Source organism: Ambystoma mexicanum, chromosome 4q (genome assembly GCF_040938575.1).
Source record: "Ambystoma mexicanum isolate Mex_15411 chromosome 4q, UKY_AmexF1_1, whole genome shotgun sequence".
NCBI lineage: Eukaryota > Metazoa > Chordata > Amphibia > Caudata > Ambystomatidae > Ambystoma > Ambystoma mexicanum.
The window spans coordinates 493,982,375-494,004,864 of record NC_090928.1 but is presented as its reverse complement, the minus strand read 5'-3'; the positions used below and the strand labels follow the sequence as shown (position 1 = coordinate 494,004,864).

General features: G+C 46.1%; 1 protein-coding gene across 1 annotated transcript in view; it reads right to left on the bottom strand.

The window, feature by feature from the left end:
• PNPT1 (polyribonucleotide nucleotidyltransferase 1) overlaps window positions 1-22,490 on the bottom strand; it is a 1,336,943-nt gene that overhangs the window by 613,123 nt on the left and 701,330 nt on the right. Inside the window, exon 14 of the mRNA XM_069608057.1 lies at window positions 5,823-5,893. Within this exon, the coding sequence (XP_069464158.1) occupies window positions 5,823-5,893 (71 nt within the window). The remainder of the gene's footprint in view (window positions 1-5,822; window positions 5,894-22,490) is intronic.

The window sequence follows — 22,490 nt, the reverse complement described above, 5'->3', positions numbered from 1 at the left end:
TGTTCACTATAAATAGGGTGGCCTGAAACATGTCCACTAGGCCAGATTTGAGAAATCCATCTTTACATCTGGTAAACATGCTGATAAGAATATGGAAACCAGCGACCAGAGGGGACTGACAAATTACCTTTTCTATCTGAAATTAGTCTTTGTTGTGGTAGGTTAGGGTAAGTAGTGCATAAAAGGAGGGTCGGAGGTGTTGTCCAAATAGGATGGGGAGGTCAGACTGAGGACTTTTCCACGGGTGATAGGGCCACCATGTATTCAGCTTTCAGGGAAGCGCATTCCTGTGTAAACATTTTTGGGAGTTTGGCAGGTTGATGGTTGAGGTTACAGGGTTATGGGGTCATGGGAGGGGGTGCCTGGTGCGACCTGTGAGTCATGTGTTTAATGTTGCGCTGAGGAGCTTTACTGAGGTTGGCAGGCATGTAACAGATTTACGCTGCTGCCATCTTGACCAGACTTGATGGTGCATCCGGAAAACGAAGTAGGTGGGAAGAGGAGCTGAGGGAATCGTTCACTTGTGTTGAATGGGGTAAGACTTTAGGATTTTAACAAGTGAACCACATCAGAGTTGGATGTTTATGAAAGATGCAAAGGAGGTGAGGGGGACGCAGGGTTCCAACAGAGTGTGGCACGGGTGTGGGACCTGCTGCAAACTTCATCCAATCTCAGACCACCCTGAAACAGGGTATGTGGTCTCATGGCTATACAGGTGGCAAAATAGGGCCGAATGTGATGGGGCTGGGGGGAGGGATGAGAGTATGTGTGGAATATATGTTAATTGTAATTGGAACTCCTATATGGCCAGTCACAGGATCTTCTCTTGTGGGGAAGAAGGACATCTAATAAGAGTGGTACCATTGTTCATGAAGGGACTTGTGTGCCTCAACTGTACGATTTTACTCAAGCTAAGGCACTGTGGGCATATGGGACCAAGAAATATGGGTGGGTTGGATTATGTGGAGGACTGGACTATAAAGTTGGGGAATTGGATGTGCTTGGACTACGGGGCTCCATGTCGATATCAACGCTTAATTGTTGGGGTATTATATCATGAGACCAGCTAATGTGATTTTGAAGGATTCGGTTTCTTGGCTATTAATGTGCTTGCTCCCCTTTTAGTCTTCTTGTGCTTTTTCATTTGTTATGTAATCTGTCATGCAAACAAACATATTTATTTTTAAAACGCCATCTTTGGAAAGATTATAGGGTCAAATTCTGAGCCTCAGTGCTCAGGTACTACCTTTATGCACCAGTAGAAGAGCTTCTGAACAAACTAACAGAAAACCTCCAAAAACAAACAAAGAAAAATAATCCCTACTGTTATTAATCTAGCAAGATCACCACTACAAAATCCGGTATGGGATGGGCCGCCTTTCCCGTGGCTAGGGAAAGGCAGCTGCTACCTGATGCTGACCCTGTGGGTGGTTTCATGTGGGAGGATCATGGGGGAGGCGACTCATGCCAGGGAACACTGGGGATCTCCTTAGCTCACAAGTACCCTATAGTTCCTGAACTGACAATGGCGTATTGTAAAATAGAATGAACTAATAGCCCACAATCTTCTATGGACTTCAGTTCCCATAATGCTAAAAGTACTGGGATAAGGAGGCAATGGGGACTCAGAGTGGTGAATATCCAAAGACGCGATCTAGTTGTTGCCAATCAAAGCACCTGAGCAGTATATTTAAAACCCAAGATCAGACCCAGCTGGGAGATAAAGGGAATTAAGGTGAAGCCGTGGAAGCAAGCCAAGGACCTTTGAATGGCCGCGAGGAAGGCATAACGGAGGAAGCTGAAACTATCCGAGGTGCGGGAGCAGCCACTTAAAGAAGCCCACTAGCAGAAGTCAACACGAAGGGTGAAAAAGCAGAACTGCAGAGTATCCTCAGCGGAAACCGGCCTACTAAGAAGATGCCCAGCTGAGGAGGAGACGTGCTTCCAGAGCACTGTGTGGCAGACCGGTGAAGCCGCAATAGATCTACTGAGCTGTCATCGCTCCCAAAGACTGACAGGTAACTTATCTGAGGCACGCAGAAGCGGTAGAGCAAGCAGGCGGAATTCTGAACAACTGCCACGAAGCCTGACAGCAAGAGGGAGCTGCTGCAGAGAACCGGTGAGCTGGCAGAGTGTAAAGGCTGACACGGGGCAATCCTCACACAAAAGCTGTTACGATGCAATCATTTAGAAAACTGAATAATGAATAAAGCAAAGCAGAACTTGCTTTCTGAAAACTGAATAGTTAAAGAAAACAAAAAAGGTAAGGTGCACAGAAGAAAGTTCCTTAATAGGGGTCTACAAAAGGGGAACGGTAATAACCAGTACTACACCCTCAGCCAAGAGGCTGTCAAAATACTTTGGAAAAACTATTAGTGGCAAAAGCCCCTAAACGATACAAACTACAGCCAAGAGACTCCAAGAAAACCATATTAAGACCTCCACTAGGAAAAGCTCATAGCCAGCATTACCAGTAACCAAGAAGTTGTGAGAAAATCCTAATAAAGCAACCAAGAATAAATACCTCTTGTCGGAAAGTTTACATCTCACATTGCCAACAGCCGAAAGACTGAAACCATACTGAAAGACTGGTGTGGAGAATCTTGGAATCATATTGCCATCAGGTTTGAAGTTAGTTGTAGGAGTTTTATTCCTGGCAGGTGAGTATACCAGGAAATGACTCATAGTGGTTAGGCCTGGCAGACAAAGATGAGTGGAAATAACTGTTAGGCAAAGTATGTATGCAGTAACCTCTGGGAACACTACAAACAACTATGAATACAGGTATAGGCAACCCAACCTTTGGTATAAGCTTGTACTACACAGTTTCGGTAGCGTGTTGACAGGTATTCAAATAAACTTACACTCAAGGTTTCTTGCATAAACAACTAATCATTTATTTATCAGTCAGTTATAAAGCCTTTTTCAGAAGGGAGCAATAGGACAGTAACACACAAATATACTTCAATACTGTACACTCTGAGTTTCTGGATCAGACAAGGCCCTTTTGGGATGGCCCGCAGACACAACCTACACCCACAGGTGACTTCAGTAACAAGGGTGCTGGGGACATCAATCCCTTAGTGCTGGCATACAGAATACTCTTTAAAAAGTAAGTAAAAGGCAAAAGTTATTAGAACACAAGAAATACAAATAGTCATAAGCAGGGCAAATACTTTCAGATATCTTTGAGAAGAGCCATTCAATTCAATAGGCTAAACCAAAGTCAATAGGCCAAAGTCTTTGTGTAGGATGCAGCACTTCAGGTAAGTAAATGGAAATGTCTTTGCACAAGTTCTTAGGAGTCTTTGGTAAAAAGAAAACTCAAATGTAGCGCAACAAGCTGATTAGACTTGTGAGTTGCAGAAGTTACAAGCACTTCCACAGTAAGAGGTAAGTTCTCTTAGGCTAGCTTTACAGTACCTTAGTAAAGAAGAAAAAGATGCAGCTGAAGATTTCTGTTCCTGTACAGCTCTGCAGATCTCACTGTTCCTGGGCCGCAGTCGTGGGGACAAGAGGGAGGACGTTGGGGGACTCCTGCACTGTACTGGCACTGTCAAAGCTGGCAACCGGCAACTTAACTTTCAGTGGCTGTTTTGCATTTCAGCTCCTTGCGGTACAGCAAATAGCAATACGCGTGGTTCCTAGCTGTCAAGGTGGACTTTCCTCATGTCTGGGGTCCCGCACTCTTCTGAGGGGGCTCAGGCTTGGTCAGTCCTGCTTCGTGGGTGTCCGGAGGATCTTCCAAAAGCTTTAGGCCAGCTTAGAAGCGACGCACACAATTTGGTGTCCCTCTCCCTGGCTCTACGGTTTCCTGCAACAACTCTGAGGAAATTCAACCAGTTCTGAGATGGGTGGCCAGGTGGCTTACTTGGAAGTTGATTGGTCCTACAAACTCAAAGGGAGAAGTCGTCCTTTTCAGGGCTTCTCTGTCAATGCAGACTTGTCGATTCGGACCTGCAGCAGGGCTTCACCAGTCAAACCAACGGTTCAGGAGTTGCAGCAGTCCTCTTCAAGCTCTTAGTCGGTGCCTTCGTCCAGTGGTCGACTCTGCCTTCCAAGCCAAGATACTCGCCTTTTATTGAGTTCTCTCCCATTCATTCCAGCCTAGCTGCCACTCACCCAGCAGGGTGGCTGTCCTTGCTGGACAGTCAACCAGCCAATCACCACAGAGTGCATTTGGGTCTCCTAGGAGACTTAGCACAGGGAGGTTCGGGCACCTCCCTCACTTCCTGCCTACCCCAGACACTCTGGAGCCATAGGCGGGTTTCACTCCTGAAACCCGCCAAAGGCGAATGAACAGAGACCAAACCTGGTTTGGCGCGCAGAGAAAAACTCGAGAAGGACCTCTCCACAAAGAAATGGCGAAAAAAGAAGACCGGGAACCGTTTTAACAAAGGAGGCTCAGGAGCCATCTTGAAAAACATGGCTCCCGCAATTTAACATTACCGGAGCTGCGAACAGTTCGCGGTCAGGGCAAATCATGGTAGTTCATTGTAAAACCACTGCCACCAGCCATTCTGAGAGGAAAGGGTAACATTGGACTGTTACATGAGTAACTAGACATAGGGGATACTAAGTAACCCCTCCAGCACTCTATTGTAAGATTGGGTTTGCTGGGTCTAGAAATGTACAGGGTTAAGTGAAGTCAATTTCACTCCACTGTTCTGGGAAACAGTAGTTGATCCCAGAGAAGGTATTTAAACCTTGGGAAATCTGAAAGACTTCCCTGTGTCACTGCACAGAAGATGCTTTGTGACACAATTGTAAAAGATGATGCCTATGGAGTTGGTTAGACTCCATAACCAAAAAGAAACAGTGTATAACATCACATAAAATACATGAGATAGTGGGAAAAGTTCAAAGTCCCAAAGTTTAGCAAAAGAGCTGGAGGAAAAGGTGGGAGGAATTGGAACATTTTTGAGAATTCTCCCTAACAAGAACCTTTGTTGAATTAAGAAAATTCATGTATTTGTTTGACAAGCAGTAGCATCACTGAGACGAGTTGCTTTTTGCTTTCCTGACAAAGTGTTTATTTTGAGGAAGCATTGAGAAAGTTTGAAGCGCTATCTCGACAAAAAGTAGTTCCTCTGAACAAAGAGTTACATGGTAACAGAACAATTGCAGTTGATTTTTAACCTTTGTTTTGGGGAGACAATCATCCTTTCAAGAGGGATATTGTGAAAGACACTGATTTGTTTTATCAACCAGTTGTGGTGAAAAAGACATTTGTTGTTTCTCCAAGAAAGACCGTGATTGGAAAAGGCTTTTCCGTGATCTTTAACAGATCTTTATTAAATCAGAACTGTAATCCAAGTATTCTTGAATTGAACCAGGGCAAGGGAATACAACCCTGGATGCAAGGAGTGCTTTCAAGAATATTTGAGTTTGAATTACAAAACTGTTTTATTGAACTAAGATTTAGCCATATTTTCCTTGCATAATGTTATTGTGTGTATTAGTGGGCCAGAGATATTTTGGACACTAGGTAATTTTTCTTTAGTTTTAGTTTGGTAGGCAGGGAGCTCTCTATTAGGTTAGGCGTTTAGCAAAACCCCTTTTTATTTTGAATAAATGGCAAACCTTGAGAAAACGTTACCTTTGTGTCCATCTCGCATTTCTGACTCCTCACACTACAGATTAAAATGTGGTGGTAATGGAAAAGTAGAGGCAGGGAACATAACTCTATCCATTTTGCCTTTCAGTCAGAAGCAAAAATGTACACTACAAAGAGTTGGCAAGAAATATTTGAAAAGAGCCTAAAATATTGTTTTCCAGTGGAATACTGTAAATAGTTATCCAAAACAGAAAAAGGTACTCACCTCAGTGCTGCAGTAATAACATCAGATTTCATACTTGATTCCAGCGAGTCAAACGTTACGGTACAAAGAACCTACAGCACAAAATGGAAGTATATATAAGATATGCAGGGAACTATGCCTCAATTCTTTGGTATATGGTTTAATAAACTTACAGTAAGGTTCAGCAATCTTAACGTAAAATGTAATATGTTTACAAAACAAAAAGTAATGTACTCTCAGTCATTGCTTGTGGATACATTGTGCAGCGCAAATAAGCAACAACAAAATCTAACATCTGGTGGTTTAAACCCTGGCTCTAAATGTTTAAAGGCTTTGGCTATGATAAGAGAGGCAATAAAAGAAAATTCCAGCTTGGGATAGAAAATAAAAAAACAGTGGTTGGTGCACATTATAATTTCTGAAGTCCCATTCACTGGGACATAGATGTTTCTTTAGAATAAAAACAGATGAATCTAGCAAAATGAAAGATACTTCGGATTTAGTTCAATAGCTCTTCCACCCTGAAGTTACTGATTTTTAAATATATTGTTAACTTTACAGTATATCAACATCACAAATCATAAAAGGAATCTCTTATCCTGGCCGCCACCCCTTAACCTCCTTAAACACAACAAATCCCTCATACATCAAGTCCATTCATGCATATAAAATAAAAACGTCCAATATAATTAACGCTTTCTCTTCCGCCAGGGATATTTTCTAACGAAAGGGGTGTGAAACCTCCTCTTTGGAACACAGGATCTTTACATTATGGATACAACCCCTCCCCACATACCCCTTTTTGCCATTTTAGGATTACTCACTTCACACTTGCTAAGGCTTGTGGTATCCATATAAACTGTTGATTAGGTAAATCCATTTCAATCCAAGATTAATTCATCAGAGTTTACCTCGAGAAGCTCTAACTCCTAAAGTCTACTTAATGATTGTAAACACATTGTGCCAAAAGAAATAATTTCAGGCATTCCTGCATCATATGGAAAAGAGAATATTTTAACCTACAACGCTGGCAGCATGTATCTGAAGCTACCCTTTTCATACCTTTTCTCAGAACCATGCCACCAAATCAGAAATTCATGATTTTGCAAAACAATGAGATAGATTGGCCGGAGAAAACACCTAATTGGTTTTAGCAAATAACTAATCTGGCCCTCTGCGGACAACGTCACCACCATTTTTACTAATCCTAATTCGCAGGAGATTATCAAAAATAAATAACAGCAATAGTGATTGAGTTTTGACTACCGTCTATATTTAAAAACAGCACAAAAGGACATACTCTCCTCTGCTTCTCTCAAGTAGGGAATAGTTGCAAAACGATCAAACAGCGCCATAAAACAACTGAAATAGACAACAGACTCACAAGATTTTGCTATAGGTTTGTGCACCTTGTGTACAAATCGTGAAAACTACTATTATGATTGAAATGCATGCCTATCCAGAAAACCCCACACCCTTATACAAGCTTCATCAGAGGTTTGCTTAAGTCAATTTGAATAATTTGGCATGAATAAGGAAAGATATACATTAGATAACTACTTGGGCTCCAAACGGCTATTAGAGCTAGTGCGGGGGGGCAGATCAGGGTACCTCAGATGCGTTAAATATGTCCTTCACAAAAGGAACCAACAGCTCTGCACATGGTCTATGTCTGCTAACCCTGTCCAATTAATCAGCAATACTGTTCAAAGATTTACAACTGACTGCAATAGTACCTTTGCCTATTAACATTTGCGAGCTGAAGTTTCTCATGTAAATGGATATTTCACTAGGCTTAAAGAACCTGAAATCCACTAGCCCTTTACTCCATACCATGAGAAGATACTAGAATAGATGGGCCAAAAATGGTTACACATATACTGGAGTAAGAAAATGCAGCAGTTGTGGATCAGAATCACTGGATGGGATGCCACTCTAGTCTCAAGAACTATATATATCAAATATCAAAACACACATCTAATAATCAAACGTTTTTTCATTCTTTAGTGCTGATTTAGATATGCAGCAGCAAAATTAAAAAAACAATTCCCATAGAGTAACATTTGCCAAAGTAACAATCTTTAGGAACCCCAATTGCAAATAATACAGAGTCTGCTGGGCCCAATCTTCACTTTATTTATTATGGCAATGCACTTCCCAATAAAAACGGACATTTTCTAAACCACAAATAGCACATGTGCCACAAATCCCTTTTCTTTTACACACCGGGCGGGCCACTCAAAGTGAATGGCACCAATATCTCCTCAACACAAAGGCAAAGGAAGACACATGCAGCGAGCTCAAGATGGAAAAACACAATTGAAAAGGTAAGGAAAGATCTCAGTATCAAGCCAAGAGAGTTGAACTAAAGGGGAAAACCCCCAAAGGAATAAAGGACAGTGGGGTGCCAAAAAACAGACTGAAGAAAGACAAGGTGGAAGACAGGGTAAGAGCAGCACAGACAGTATCCATCTGCTGAGAATACACTTATCAAAGAGGCTGTTCCAAGGAGTTGAAATGCTTTGCGTGAAGTGACCTGGTTGTTTTAGGTGACAGCACACTGGATCCTTGGGTAAGTGTAAAAGTAGGTTTATTAGTACAGCTCCAGAAGGTCATTTGGCTTCATCAGTTCAGTACATAAGAAACAGTCACACTGCTGACAGCTCTCTCATCTAACAGAACATTCACACTGCATTCCATCCCAAGATTCCATACATGCACCCAGGCACCAACTTACAGATACTGGCAGACTACTGCACCGCTCTAGTCATCGGTTATTTTCGGATGATGTAACAATGAACTGCTCTGTACATTTTTATTTGAAAGAAATGCATTAATACTATTGTTAGGATGGATTTCCAGAAATCAGCCCTGGTGAGAGGATTTTGGGAGGCCGCCATATCTATGCGAATCAGGGAAGAGACCGAGGTTAGCCGAAAGCCAACCAAGGTAAGGTAGGTGAGCAGTCAAGGCTTAGTCTAAGGAAAAGTGCAAGAGTGATCTAGGGCTACAATGAGTCCACACAGAGTAAGACCAGTAATTCAAGTAAGATTAAGTATATTAACAAACCAAAACAGTTATTAGGCCTTTAGGTATACACTAAGCATATACAAATCACATGCAAGTATTTGCACACCTTAACTTATAACCATGTGTACACATTCATCATTAGCATAGAAGAACACATGACTTACCTCTTGGTAATGTTCTTTCTGATGGATGTTACTCCAACAATGATATCCTATCCACAGCATAGTCGTTCTTCAGAAACATTTCCGCTGCCAGGGCATGAGGGGGGAGGGATGCACCCCACGCCAGACAGGATGTCAGGGCCAGTATATATTGAGGCGCTGCGCCCTGTGACCTCAGTTCCACCTTTTCTCCCTAGCACTCTGACACTAAGGGACAGTGGAACAGATCATGTCATAGTTATCCGCCAAGCAGGGCACAAAGGGCAGGTGAAATATCCGCGGGAGAAGAATCCATACAAAGTACATTACCAGTAAGTAATTTCTCCTGCAATGGATTGCATTCTCCCGCAGATTGCTCATTTGATAGACTAGCAAAGCAGTACAGCATTAGGCGGCGGTATGAAAGCCGAAAAGCCTTCTGGTTTAAACTATGTTGTCCCAAACCGGGCGCCAGCCCTGTTAGGAAATATTTCTCTTTAGGCAACTTTCCCTCCGTGTTCCATCGACCCCCAAACATTTTGCTTTTGAACCGGTCCTGACTTTCAGTCATCAGCTTCACTCCCCTGGCCTTTTGCACATTTTGGTATAGGGAAACTGATTAGTCCTTCTGAATATCAGTACTGGGAAACTATGTTTAGCTTTGGTCTGTTAGGTAACAGTGCACCATAGTATCTTACAATGCAGTGCAGTAGGGATACTTTCGCATCACCCTAGTCTTTGACACTTGGGATTTTTGGTTACTTGTATATGTGCCTAAGACAAGCTGGTGGCAGCAGATACCATTTTGTAGTATTTTTACCGTGCACATTTGCATTTATGTGGCTACGGTGTACTGTGCTACTGTTAAAATATGTCAGCCAAAATGCCGGCTACTCACACTCTGTACAGCGCTCTCCTGCTCTCGAGCGAGGTCTGCGCTTTAAACAATTATATATCTATATATATATTTCTTTTAAAACATCGACACATTTTTGCTGGTCCTTGGGCCATATTGTTGTTTGGCGTTCTTCCTGCGTTCTCAAGGTCAGGAAATCCCTTATATGGTCATGCATTCACCCAGGAAAGCTACTACTTTTGCGGGCTACTGCTGGCTTGGTGTGTGTGGACCCAGGATGTCAGTGGGACTGCCTGGTATGACTTCACATCTGGGGAGCCTGAAAGTCTAGGGCTGGGGTGTTAGTGAAACCACTGCTGGCTGGTTGAATGGTGCAGATCCTTAACATTGGTGGGTTTGGACTAGCTTCCAACTCCAGAAGATGCCCAGCATCCCCTTCCTGCATTTGGTCTGGTGAAGCCCTGCTGGACTACCTAATCTGCAAAGACCCTCAGTGATGTTTCAGCTCTTGGACTGGTGGCACCAAACATTCTCAACGCATTCCCAAGGATTCAGCCGTCCTGAGCCCTTGGGAGTGCCCCTGGACGACCCAGTGGACTGACCAGCTCTCCAGTGGGCTACCTCGTTTGAATAGTCATCGTTCCATGTTCATTGCCATAACTTCGGTGGTCGCCAGCTCATGCCACAAGTCGCCATCCTGCAATGTTTCAGCTTTCCAGCTTCAAGGGGATCCTGCTCTGGAAGATCTTCAACTGTGACTGGTGAGACGCCTGGTTATGTTTACGAGACATAAGCCAGGTAAGAGCTCAAGCTTTTATTAAAGTACAAAGTAATTGAGGGCCCCATGCAGTAATCATCCTGGCAACTGACTGATTCCATGGGCTGAGCCCTTATTTCCCCCCCCCAGTTGGAACCCTGGGCCAGGTTGCCATTTCCCAAGCAACCACAACATTCCAAGATACCTGGGCAACCTGCTAACATTCTTACCCTATCCTGGAGCATGCAGTATGTTCAAAAGAGAATGGATTTGAAAGATGGGAGTGGAGCGGCATTTGTGGAGCGGCAAGCAGAGCAGGCTGTTCCCTGCTGTTGAGTGCTGGGCTGAGTGGAGCACAGGTGCCTGTGAACAATTCAAGAAATTATTTCACTCCTTCCCCGACCGCGCAGCAGCAAGCAGGGCACTATGTTCCCTGCTGTTCATCCTGCTGGGGGGCGGCTCATATCCAGTAACGGCTCACTTGAACATTTGTTTTGAAGGGGTACAATTGGTGCATTGGTGCATTCCGTAACCCGCCTGTTCCATACGGAGTGTATGATTGAAGCAAGCTGAATCTCAAACCGTAAACTTCAGTCTAACGAGCCTAATTCAGTACAATCTTGGTGATACAAGAGAAAGATCAACGTATTAAATTGAAAAGGCGACACTACTGATGGGGCTGTTGGGGTAGCAGAGCAGCGGCAAGGGACATTTGATATTCAGGGGCTTGATGAGCTCCTGCTTCTGCTGTGCCATTCCTGCTGGAAAGAAGCTGTAGGAAACTACACGAACTGGAGCTGCACAGGCGATAATTGGTGTGAAGCTGTAAGCGACCAGCCTGCATTTTTTCCATGTTGGAAGTCAAGTGGAAAGTTGACTGGGAAAAGGATTTTTGTTTACAGTGTTTTGCAGAGTCTTGCAGCATTCGTCGCCCAGTTCATTCTATCCATATCTGTTAAAAATGCTCTTAGGTGTGTGAAGCCATGAATGGGCCCAAGTGGGAAGCTGGTTGAGCGACGAAACTTGGGAAAACACTAGCTGCACTTGCTGCTTTGTAGTCTCAGAAATTACAAGCCAGGTCCAGCAGTTGAACATAGCTTTTCTTTAGGAGTCTGTAACTTTGCTTTTTGCAAAATAAAGGCAGAAATTACAGCTGGTATAGCTGAGCAGCATCAAGAATAACTAAAGCCAAGATGTTTTTGAGCAGTTTATGGTTTAATCCTAGTCTCTGACAGGAAGTGAGGCCTGTGTACAATTGTGCCATTGGTAGTTCTGACAAGTTGACCTATACACCCTACCAGTCCTGTGGGAAAATGTTCCCTTAGAGGCTCAGTATGGTCAGTGGGATGGGTAGAGTAGGATCCTGCAGGGGCCGCATGCAGTCAATGTAAGTCAAATATGCCACATTGCGATCTAGAAAGTGTTAATTCTGCAATGTGTGTCCATTGCACATACTTTAGGCCGCAAGAACAAAGAGGTGATAGCTGGAAGGTTTAGAGTGAATCTTAACCACTGGCATTGCTCTGGACAAACTTCCAGGCCATCGTTCTTCGCCTGCCAAGCCATTACAGAAGCGGACAGACCATTTGCAAATCAGGCTTGGTCCCACCCCAAAGGGGGCAGTGCAGCCCCAACTGCTAGGTCACATCCCTTCTGCACGAGACCACAAGCATCCCCAAACATGTTTCGGCCTTTTTGGGCCTCATCAGTGAGGAGTAGCTTGGGTCTTTAGGCCCAGCAGGCACGGGACCCACGTCTGGGCATACTTGAGGCCGCAGCTACTACAAAACAGTAGCCAGCGCAAGTGTTTCTATACTTTACACATAGGGCCACAATCTATGACAACATTAATCATGATCATGCCATGCAATTAAGATATGCTGCAGTTTATGGCAGGTCAATGCACAATTTGTGGCAACGCAGACCAAGATATCACTACTTCTATAACATGTGTAATTGCATCAAATGTGGGTTGCCATAAGTGTCAATAAACCTGATAGAGCAATGGGTGCCCAGCGTGTGGCAAAGCACTGCATAGTAGGCCACGAAAGTGCAATGTACTATATGACCTGCTGTGTCGGCCTACATTTGAAATACACATCCTTCCCATGCATCTTCAAAGTTGTATATGCTTTAAACGCACATGACAATAACCGACCTATGAATTAAGCTGCAACGCAGTGTGTGTGCAATGCTTTCAGCGCAAAGACACTGCTTCACAGAAGGTATCTTTTACGAGCGGTGGACCTACCAGAAAGAGGAATGGCTGAGCCGGCCTTGCCCAAATTGAACATGCGCCTGCAGATCACCCTCAGCCAGCAATAGGAATTATTGAACCGCTGAGCTATTTTAACATGCACATCTTGTCATTGTGAATGCTTGTGGTTCATAATAAAATACATGTGCACATCGTTAAATTACCTTAACAAATTCATACCATGAGGCATGGCAATGGCCGCTATAAGACAATCTATCCATGCCACATGCAGACTGCTCTACTAAAAAATGGGAAATCTGGCCCGAACAGCAGCATTGTGCCTTTTTCATATGGCACTCTAAGTAGTGAACAGAATCAATGTGTTTAATGGAACACTAATAGCACCAGACTCATGAGGGGTGCTGTTAAGATCAAGGTAGACACAGAGCCTATAAACAGGAAGACCCTGTGGAGGGTCCTACAGGATGTACAACCAATCATTCCCAGAACAGCTGAGCGAATTCAATACATGCAGGAGAAACTATCGCCGATAAATGAACAGGACACACAATGTTATTTATGCAGACTTGAGTCTTTTGAGTAAAGCTCTTTCTTTTGTGCCTAGCCTTTCCACCAAAGAAATTGTAGCGCAATACGTTCTTTTGTATTACATTGGGTATTTGTACCATTGCAAGCAAAGTATTTTTCATTGTACTTACCTGATTAGATCAGACTTCATTACTACTATAGCGAATGCAATAAACTAGATTCAACATCAGCAGAGAGAGTGCTTTGTAGCAGGAACAACAGTTCCCAGAAGCCCCAGCCAGGCTCTTAAGGAAATGTCGGGTGCTTCAGCGCCAGCGCTTCAGGCCCCAGCCGGTATTCTCCGGTCCTCACCGTTACTCGGCTGTGAGGTGTCTCTGGACCACAAACTTCTCTTGCTGTAACAGTAAAGTAAGTCGAACAAGATGGATTTCATTAAACAAGAACCTTTGTCTTTAATGACACTACGCATAAACCGCTTGACCCTTATTGATCGACTAAAAAGGACTATATTAGATTGTCACGTAGAAAATACAGAAGAGAGAAGAACATTGGTTGATCCCCATCTTAGCTACCCCCAAACTGCAGGAGCCAAATACTACACTTACTGGGGACGAAAGTAATCCTTCCTCTCACAAGGTAGTTACACTAAATTCAAATATGGATGCCACGAACAACATAGCAGTTCTAGCCTCAGAGAAAACTATACAAATGCACTGGCCCTCCTCAAACTTTGAGTCACGCCCTACTTCTAATAAAATCGCCTTTATCAACACACGATCCATAGTTAAACATTCCCAAATATCCACGACTAAATAGATCACAGTAAAGTGGATATTTTATGCGTATCCGAAACATGGTTACAGGACACTAGTGGACCCCATATATCAGGAGCCTCTCCACCTGGTTACACTGTTCACAATGTAGACCCTAGAGAAGGACGGGGGCAAGGGTTGCCATAATAGCCAAATCCACCTTAGGCCTATTGCCAGCCACTATCAGATGTTCAGAATGTGAGATCTTACATCTCAAATTGACACCATGATACCATCATTGTGTCAATATAGTATTGATCTATCGTCCCCCTTGCAACATGCCCAAATTTAATGATGAAATTGTGGGACTACTAAACTGCCATAATAGCCCAAACTCATCCACCATATTTTTGGGCGATCTCAATTGATGTAAGGGAGATGTTGGGGATAATGAAGCTTTTCGTCTCAAAGCAGCACTATCAGATAGTTGCTTCAATATTATACATAATTACCTGAAACATGAGAGCACTCATATGTTGGACGAACAAGTTACTCTCTTACCTGGTAACGTTCTTTCGATGGGATGGTCCGACGACATATTCCATATCTATGACAGTAATCACCACAGCTGTGCTGCTTCGGAAAATCTTTTGGCATCTGCGTCCTGCGTCGATGACGTCGATACGCTGCCCTCGAGAACCTCCTCTGATGGCCGACGTCACTGGATGTTATAAGTAGGACGCACAACACCCATAGCCTCAGTTGTCGTTTTTTTCCCCAGAACGTGTGGCACCAGTCTTCTGCCAGTCTGACAACACAAAGCCTTGCGGAAACGTAAGCTGCAATCGCATAAGAAATTCTTTAGCGGGGAAGGCAGGGAGGGAGCGATATGGAATACGTCGTCGGACCATCCCATCGAAAGAACGTTACCAAGTAAGAGAGTAACTTGTTCTTCAAGGGGAATGGGTCCTCCGACGTATTCCATATCTATGACAGACTCCCAAAGCAGTACCAATGCAAGGAGGTGGGAAAAGAATTTATTTAGAATACAGAAATTTAGAATGCCCAATCAAATTGCGGAGCAAAGGACCACCTTGCCAAAGGCCAGATCCTGCCCACGGATGGAATCGAGGGAGTAGTGACGTACAAAAGTATGGACCGAAGCCCAGGTGGCTGCATCACAGATGTTACGAATAGGAACACCCCTCTGTAGGGCAGTAGAGGCAGCCATACCCTTGGTAGAATGGGCCTGCAAGCCGACCGGTGGGTCCTTACCCGCCAAGCAGTAACATTCAGAAATTGCCAGAATAATCCAGCGAGACAAAGTCTGCTTAGTCACAGCTTGTCCCAAACGCTTTCCAGCGTAACCAATGAAGAGTTGATCGTCCACTCTGACCCGGGACATGCGTGAAATATAAAAGCTTAAAGCTCTCCTAGGATCGAGCCTATGGAGCCTCTCCTCTTCCTTACCAGGATGCGGAGGGGGATAAAATGCTGGAAGACAACCTTCTGGCCTAAATTAAATTCCAACACCACCTTCGGACGAAAGGAAGGACGAACTCTAAGAACCCTGTCCTTATGAAATACAGTGAAGGGTGGCTTAACTGAAAGTGCCTGTAACTCACTCATTCTGCGAGCAGAAGTGACCGCAACCAAAAATAGTTTTAAGAGTTAACAGTCTCAAAGGGCACGGAGGCAAAGGCTCAAACGGAGCACCCATCAGAAACTTGAGGACAAGGTTCAAATCCCAACCGGGCACCTGGAAAGGTGACGGAGGGAACACATTAGTCAGCCCTTTTAGAAACGGAGAAATTAAAGGGATTTTAAAATAAGAACACTCTTCAGACGAGCGCTTAAATATGGACAGCACCGCCAGGTAACCTTTAACGGTACCCACTTGCAAGCCCCTGTGGGCTAAAGAAAGCAAAAAAGACAGAACCACAGGAATATCACGTGAAAACGGATCCACATTCTTAACCCTGCACCAGTCACAGAACTTTCTCCAACGGCACAGGAACATTGTTGCAGGCCTTCTGGCCGAAAGCAACACCTCCATCACGTCTTCAGGGAGGTCCCAATCCTTATACCTCAACCTTTCAGAAACCAAGCGTGAAGGTTGAGGGACCCGACCTCTGGATGGAGAACCTGACCCTGCTCCCGTGAGAGCAGATCGTCTTGGTAGGGAAGACGACGTGGAGGGCGGAGTACCACGTCCTCCGGGCCCATGCCGGAGCAATGAGGATCATCCGGGAACCGAACCTTCGTAACCTCCGCAGCACTTGCGGGATGAAGGGGACTGGAGGAAACGCGTACAGCAGTGGGAATAACCACTCCCCAACGAACGCGTCTCCTAAGGCTCCTCTTGGAAGAAATTCCCGCGAGCAGAACCTTTCGCATCTCCGGTTGACGCTGGAGGCGAAGAGATCCACTTGAGGGGTCCCCCAAAGAGCTAAGATCTCCAGGAGAATCTCCTGAGCCAACTCCTACTCGTGAGAGATCACGCTCTGCCTGCTCAGAGCGTCCGCCATCTCATTTTCATCTCCGGCCAGATGAACTGCTGAGATCGAAACTTCCTGCTGGATAGCCCAGAACATGAGCTGCATCGCCTCTCTGCACAGAGGAAGTGACCCTGCCCCCCCCCCCTTTTTGTTGAGGTAGTGCATGCCACTGTGTTGTCCGTCAGCATCAGGACATTCTTTCCTCGCACAGTCGGCAGAAAAGCCTTCAGGGCAAGCCAGACTGCCCTCAGCTCCAACAGATTTATATGGAGTCTGGACTCCGACGGAGACCAACAACCGCTGACTTAACTAGTTGGCATGAGCTCCCCATCCCGTGAGGGATGCGTCCGTCACGATTGTCACCTCCTGCCAGGGTAGCCAAAATGGAGCCCCCTTCATCAGATTGCCTTCGACGGCCCACCACAGAAGGTCCTGGGCGACCTAGGACGGCACCTGAACAGGGTCTGACATCCTGCCTGAGGACAGACCACTGGAGCTTGAGTGCCCATTGCAAAGATCTCATCCGCACCAGAAGAATGCAGGATGCCATGAGGCCGAGCAATCTCAAGAACTCAAACGCTGGGAGACTCTGGGCATGCTGAAACGTGTGCACCATCTGCTGAATGTGATGAGCCCTCACCTGGGGAGGAAAACACTGCCCCAGGGACGTGTCGAGCACTGCTCCGATGTACTGGAGCCTTTGAGTTGGCGTCAAGTGGGAATTCTTTAAGTTGAGGGAGAAGCCCAGCTTGTGGAGGGAGTGGCAGGTGACCGACAGATGATCCAGGACTTGCTCGGGAGAGCGCACCCTGATCAACCAATCGTCCAGGTAGGGGTAGACGTGAATCCCCACTTTCCAGAGATGCGCTGCCACCACTACCATGAGCTTGGTGAAGACCCTTGGGGCGGCGGTCAATCCGAACGGCAGGACCCGAAACCGAAAGTGTGAGTCGCCAACCGCGAAACTCAGGTAACTTCTTGTGCTTTGGATGGATCAGCACATGAAAATAAGCGTCCTTGAGGTCGAGAGACACCAACCAGTCCTGAAGTTGAAGGGCCTGGAGGACTTGAGAAAGAGTAACCATCTTGAACTTGTTCTTCCTGAGGAGTTTGTTCAAACCGCGCAAGTCCATGAAGGGTCTCAATCCCCAGTCTTTCTTAGAAATAAAAAAATAAGGGGAATACCATCCCTTGTTCCTCTCCGCTACAGGCACCCGCTCTATGGCGCCTTTCTCCAGCAGGGCTTGAACCTCCTGCACAAGGAGCGGATCCGGACTCTGCAACGAGAGATTCCCCGGTGGATTGTCGTGAGGCCTCTGCCGAAAGGGAAGACAGTAGCCGTGGGCTATGATCTCCAGAACCCACACATCTGAAGTAATGGCACGCCATTCGTCAAGATGCTGCGCCAGCCTTCCCCCAACCGGCGAACCATGAGACATGGCCTCATGACTGAGCTGAAGCGGCTGCGGCGTTGCCTGAGGGCAAAGAGGCAACTGCCCGAGCGGCCTTGGCACCTCGAGTACCCTGCTTTCCACCTCTGGCACTCCTACGGTGGCCCCTTTGACTGGCAGCTCCTCTCGCTTTACCAAAGGATGAGTAATAACGAAAGGAAACTCCCCTCCATTGCTGTCCCCTAGGACGAAAAGGCAGAGGTTGGCGAACTGCAGCGCCCAATGACTTTGCTGCAGCTTTGGAGGTCTGTTCACCGTCAAAGGGCATGTTGAGGAGCCGGGCCTGAACATCAGGAACAAACCCTGACTTCCGCAACCACGCAAACCTGCGTATTACGGTGCTCGCCGCCATGGACTGGCTGAAGCAATCTGCCATGTCTAAACCCGACTGAAAGGCCTCACACATGGCATCCTTGCCATCCTGGACCATAGCAAGAAAGCCATCCCGTTCGTCCCCTTCGGGAATATTTTCAGCTGCTAAGGAAACACAGTTCCACAGAGTGTGCGTGAAATGTGACAAGGCACATACGGAGTTGGCCGCCTGAAGAGCCATAACCCCTGAAGAAAACACTTTCTTCGCTCAACCATCAAAACGCTTGTCGTCCCTATCAGGAGGGATGGTAGGATACGACGCCTGCTTTGCTGGGCCGTAGCCGCCTGCACCACCAAACTCTCCGGAGTGGGGTGCTTGGTCAAGTAGCTGGGGTCGCTACTGGCTGGGTGGTATTTTCGCGGCAAAGACTTGCCCACTGCCGGGAGACTCTCCGGAGCAGTCCAAGCCGTCGCCACCCTCCTCTGTAGAGCCATATGGAACGGCAGTACCGGGTCAGTTGGTGGACCTTGGTCGAGGATATCCGTGAGGTCATCCTGAAGAAAATCCCCTGGGGAGCAGACCACCCCAAGTACTCTCTGACCCTAGACATAAGGCGCCGGTACGAGGAGTCGGCGTTGGTGCCAGGCTCAGGCCTACAAAACTCCACCTCCGGAGAGGTGTCCAGACCACTGGCATCGTGCAGGGACTGACGCAGGTCCTCAATCTGGCTATGGCCCGAGAGAATCTCATCTGGCACCGTATCAGGAACCATGCCATCATCAGAGCCCTCATCCGACTCCGAAATGTAGTCCAAATGGCGGAAAGTGAGCACAGAATGGGGAACAAAGCCATGCTTGACCTTGGCCAGAGCCTTTCTAGGGGGTTCCACCGTGCCCCGGGGTACCCCCGTCGAAACAGCCTCGAAAGGCGTTGTGTGAATCGGCGTCGACGCCGAACACGGCACCGACAGCATCTACGGCATCGACACAGGCCTCGAGGGCGGAGCCCCGAGCATGTCCCTCGACATCCTGGGCGCCGATGGCGTCGACGACTTCCTCGGAGGGGGAGCCTCAAGAGAGTCCCTCGACGACCTCGGCGCCACAGGCGTCGACGTCTTCCTCAAAGACATCACAGGCTCACACGGTCTCGAGCGCGTCGAGGACCGGGACCTGGAACGTGACTAGAACGATTCCCCTTGTCCGAGCGGGACCGCTCCTGCGAATCGTGCCGACCACCTGAGACCACCTGAGCCCGAAGGCGTACGAGCGGTGTCTCTAGTCTGATCACGACTGACCCCACTTGGAGGCGTGGACGGACCAGTGCCCTGCGATTCGAGAATCGCTAGCATTTTCTTACCGAAGGAAGCCCAGTCCTCCGGCGTCGCATGCTTGGTGGGATAAGCGACCCGTCGACAGACGGAGTCCTTGGATGAGGATGGGGAAGGCAACTGATGACGGCGCTTTCGAGAGTGCCTCGAAGAGGCAGAGGAGTGATGGGACCCACTCCGGGACCTAGACCCACTGGACTTCCGACGACAATACAGAGAGTCGCCCCTCGAAACGTCCGCGAAAGCCCCGTGGACCTCGACTTCCAGGGCTTGAACACCTTACCGACCGACAGTTTCTTCTTGCGCTCCCGCAAGGCTTTGGATGTAAGCGACTGGCAGTCGACACAATCATCCGTGTCATGGGCCTCCCCGAGGCACCAGAGGCAGGCGACGTGCGAGTCCGTCATCGACATCTTGGACCCGCAGTCCCTGCACTTCTTGAAGCCCGGACGCGGGGAAGAAGAGGTAGACATCCCAAAGGACTATAACTTTTTCACAAACGAACAGGTTAGAAGAACCGAAAGAACAGAAACTCCAAACGAGGCGCGCCGAGATCTCCGAAGCGAACACGTTTGCGGAAAAAACAGAACTGAGGCTACGGGTGTCGTGCGTCCTACTTATAACATCCAGCGACGTCAGCCGTCGGAGGAGGTCCTCGAGGGCGGCGTATCGACGTCATCGACGCAGAAAGATTTTCCGAAGCAGCACAGCTGTGGTGATTACTGTCATAGATATGGAATACGTCAGAGGACCAAATCCCCTCGAATGAGTTGTTAGTAACAACATTGAAACAAAGGACATCGTCACCCTACCATGCATATGGTCTGATAATTCCATAGTTAGCTTTACTATGTACCTGCTTACACCAATTGCTAAACCGACTAATACCATATCATCTGTCGGAGGTCATAACTTCAAGAAAGTGAGCCCCTCGGACATCAAATACGGAATTGAAGCAGTTATGGCCAAATCATTGCTGACTGACCAAACTGAGGCCTTGATGAATGTATTTAATAACACGGTAGCCCCCATTCAAATAAAAACGGTCAGAGAAAATCTTAGACACCAAAGTTGATTTACGTCAAACCAGGACAAAAAAGAAAAAAAAAAGGGCTTTAGAACTGATCTGGAACAAACATCCGTCAGACACCACACGACTAGAATGTAAAAACCTAGATAAATCCGACAGAACTTTAATAGTTGACACTAAGAAAAACTATTATTACACCTGTATTGTGCAAGCATCTAATTATTCAAAGGAATTATTCAGCATTCTAAAATCATTAGAAAAAACGAGAGCCTTGGAGCTTCCTATTTCAATCACAGATGAAGACTGTGCACCTTATCTCTAGCATTTGAACGGAAAATTACCAAAGCCAGGGACAAAATATTAGCATCCCAGAGCTCTGACACTCTACTGAAGCACCCCAATATTGCGTTAGAACCCAAAGAAAGAGGATTTTTCCACTCTCTCTTTATCTCCAGGTTTCTCGTTCTCCTTCATCTTATCAACACAAATTAAACTGTTAGCTTTTATGAACCCCACCACCTGCTCATTAAACCTTTTACCATCTAGAATTATTCTACAACACAGAGACAGGTTTGAACCCTTACTAACACAATTTGTGAATGCCTCTTTTCAAGATCAATATGTCCCAATAGGTATTAAGAAAGTGACTATAAAACCAATCCCAAAGAAACACTCTAGATCTTACCGATCCAAGTAATCACAGACCAATAACAGTCAGTTTCTCTTAAAAATATTGGACAAGGCCTCTACATTTCAACATCGGACCTTCATAGAAAACAATAACCTGCACAACAGAAAGTCCGGTTTTTCGGCAAGCCCATAGCACAGAGACCGCTCTCTTAGACCTCCAGAATCATTTGTTGGAGATCATGGACAGTGGGAAAGCGGGGATGCTGATCCTGTTGGATCTATCGGCAGCATTCGATCTTGTGGATCCCGAGCGACTGCTAAAGTATCTGCAACAACAGGTGAGCTGCTCAGAGATTGCAGTTAATTGGATGAAATCATTCTTGTCCAATCAGGTATCCAAGGTGCAATGGGGAACTGCCACTTCCCTGGTATCTCCAATAAAATATGGTGTCCCTCAAGGAGAATCAATATCGCCACCCCTTTTCAATCTTTACATGCACTCCTTATGTACGCGTCTGGAGAAGCTAGGAGTCTTTTTTATGAACTATGCCGATGACTCACAATTGGTCATCGAGCAAAGTGGCGATTACCATCAAGATTCTTCAACATGAGAAAACATCTATAATGCCATTGAAAATTGAATGTCCTTGAACTGGCTCTACCTGAACGGTAATACGACCAAGCTTCTCATCTTTGGCTCACCACAGGCAAGGGCCAATCTAGACCCCGATTACTCTCATTTCTTGTTGCAAGGTAATAATATCAAAACTCAAGCAAAAGTGAAAACCTTAGGGGTAATAGAGGCATCACTTAACTCAGATTCACATGTACAGACTCTCCAGAAAACATGCAATTACCATTGGAGGCTTCTACGTACTATACACCACTACATTAACAAGAAAGCAATGACAATTGCCTGGGCTATGATACTATCAAGACTTGACTATTGTAACATCTTATTATGTGGGGCAACAAAGTCTAATATTCAGATATGTCAAGTTATCCAAGATTATGCTATTCGCATAGCCATGTCCAGCCCAAGGAGAACTTGCATTACCAAAACCAGGAAAGAGTTGCACTGGTTACCAGTGCATCAACGTATTAACTTCAAAACGGGATCATTAATACACTGCTCCCTCCATGGAGAATCCCCAAAATA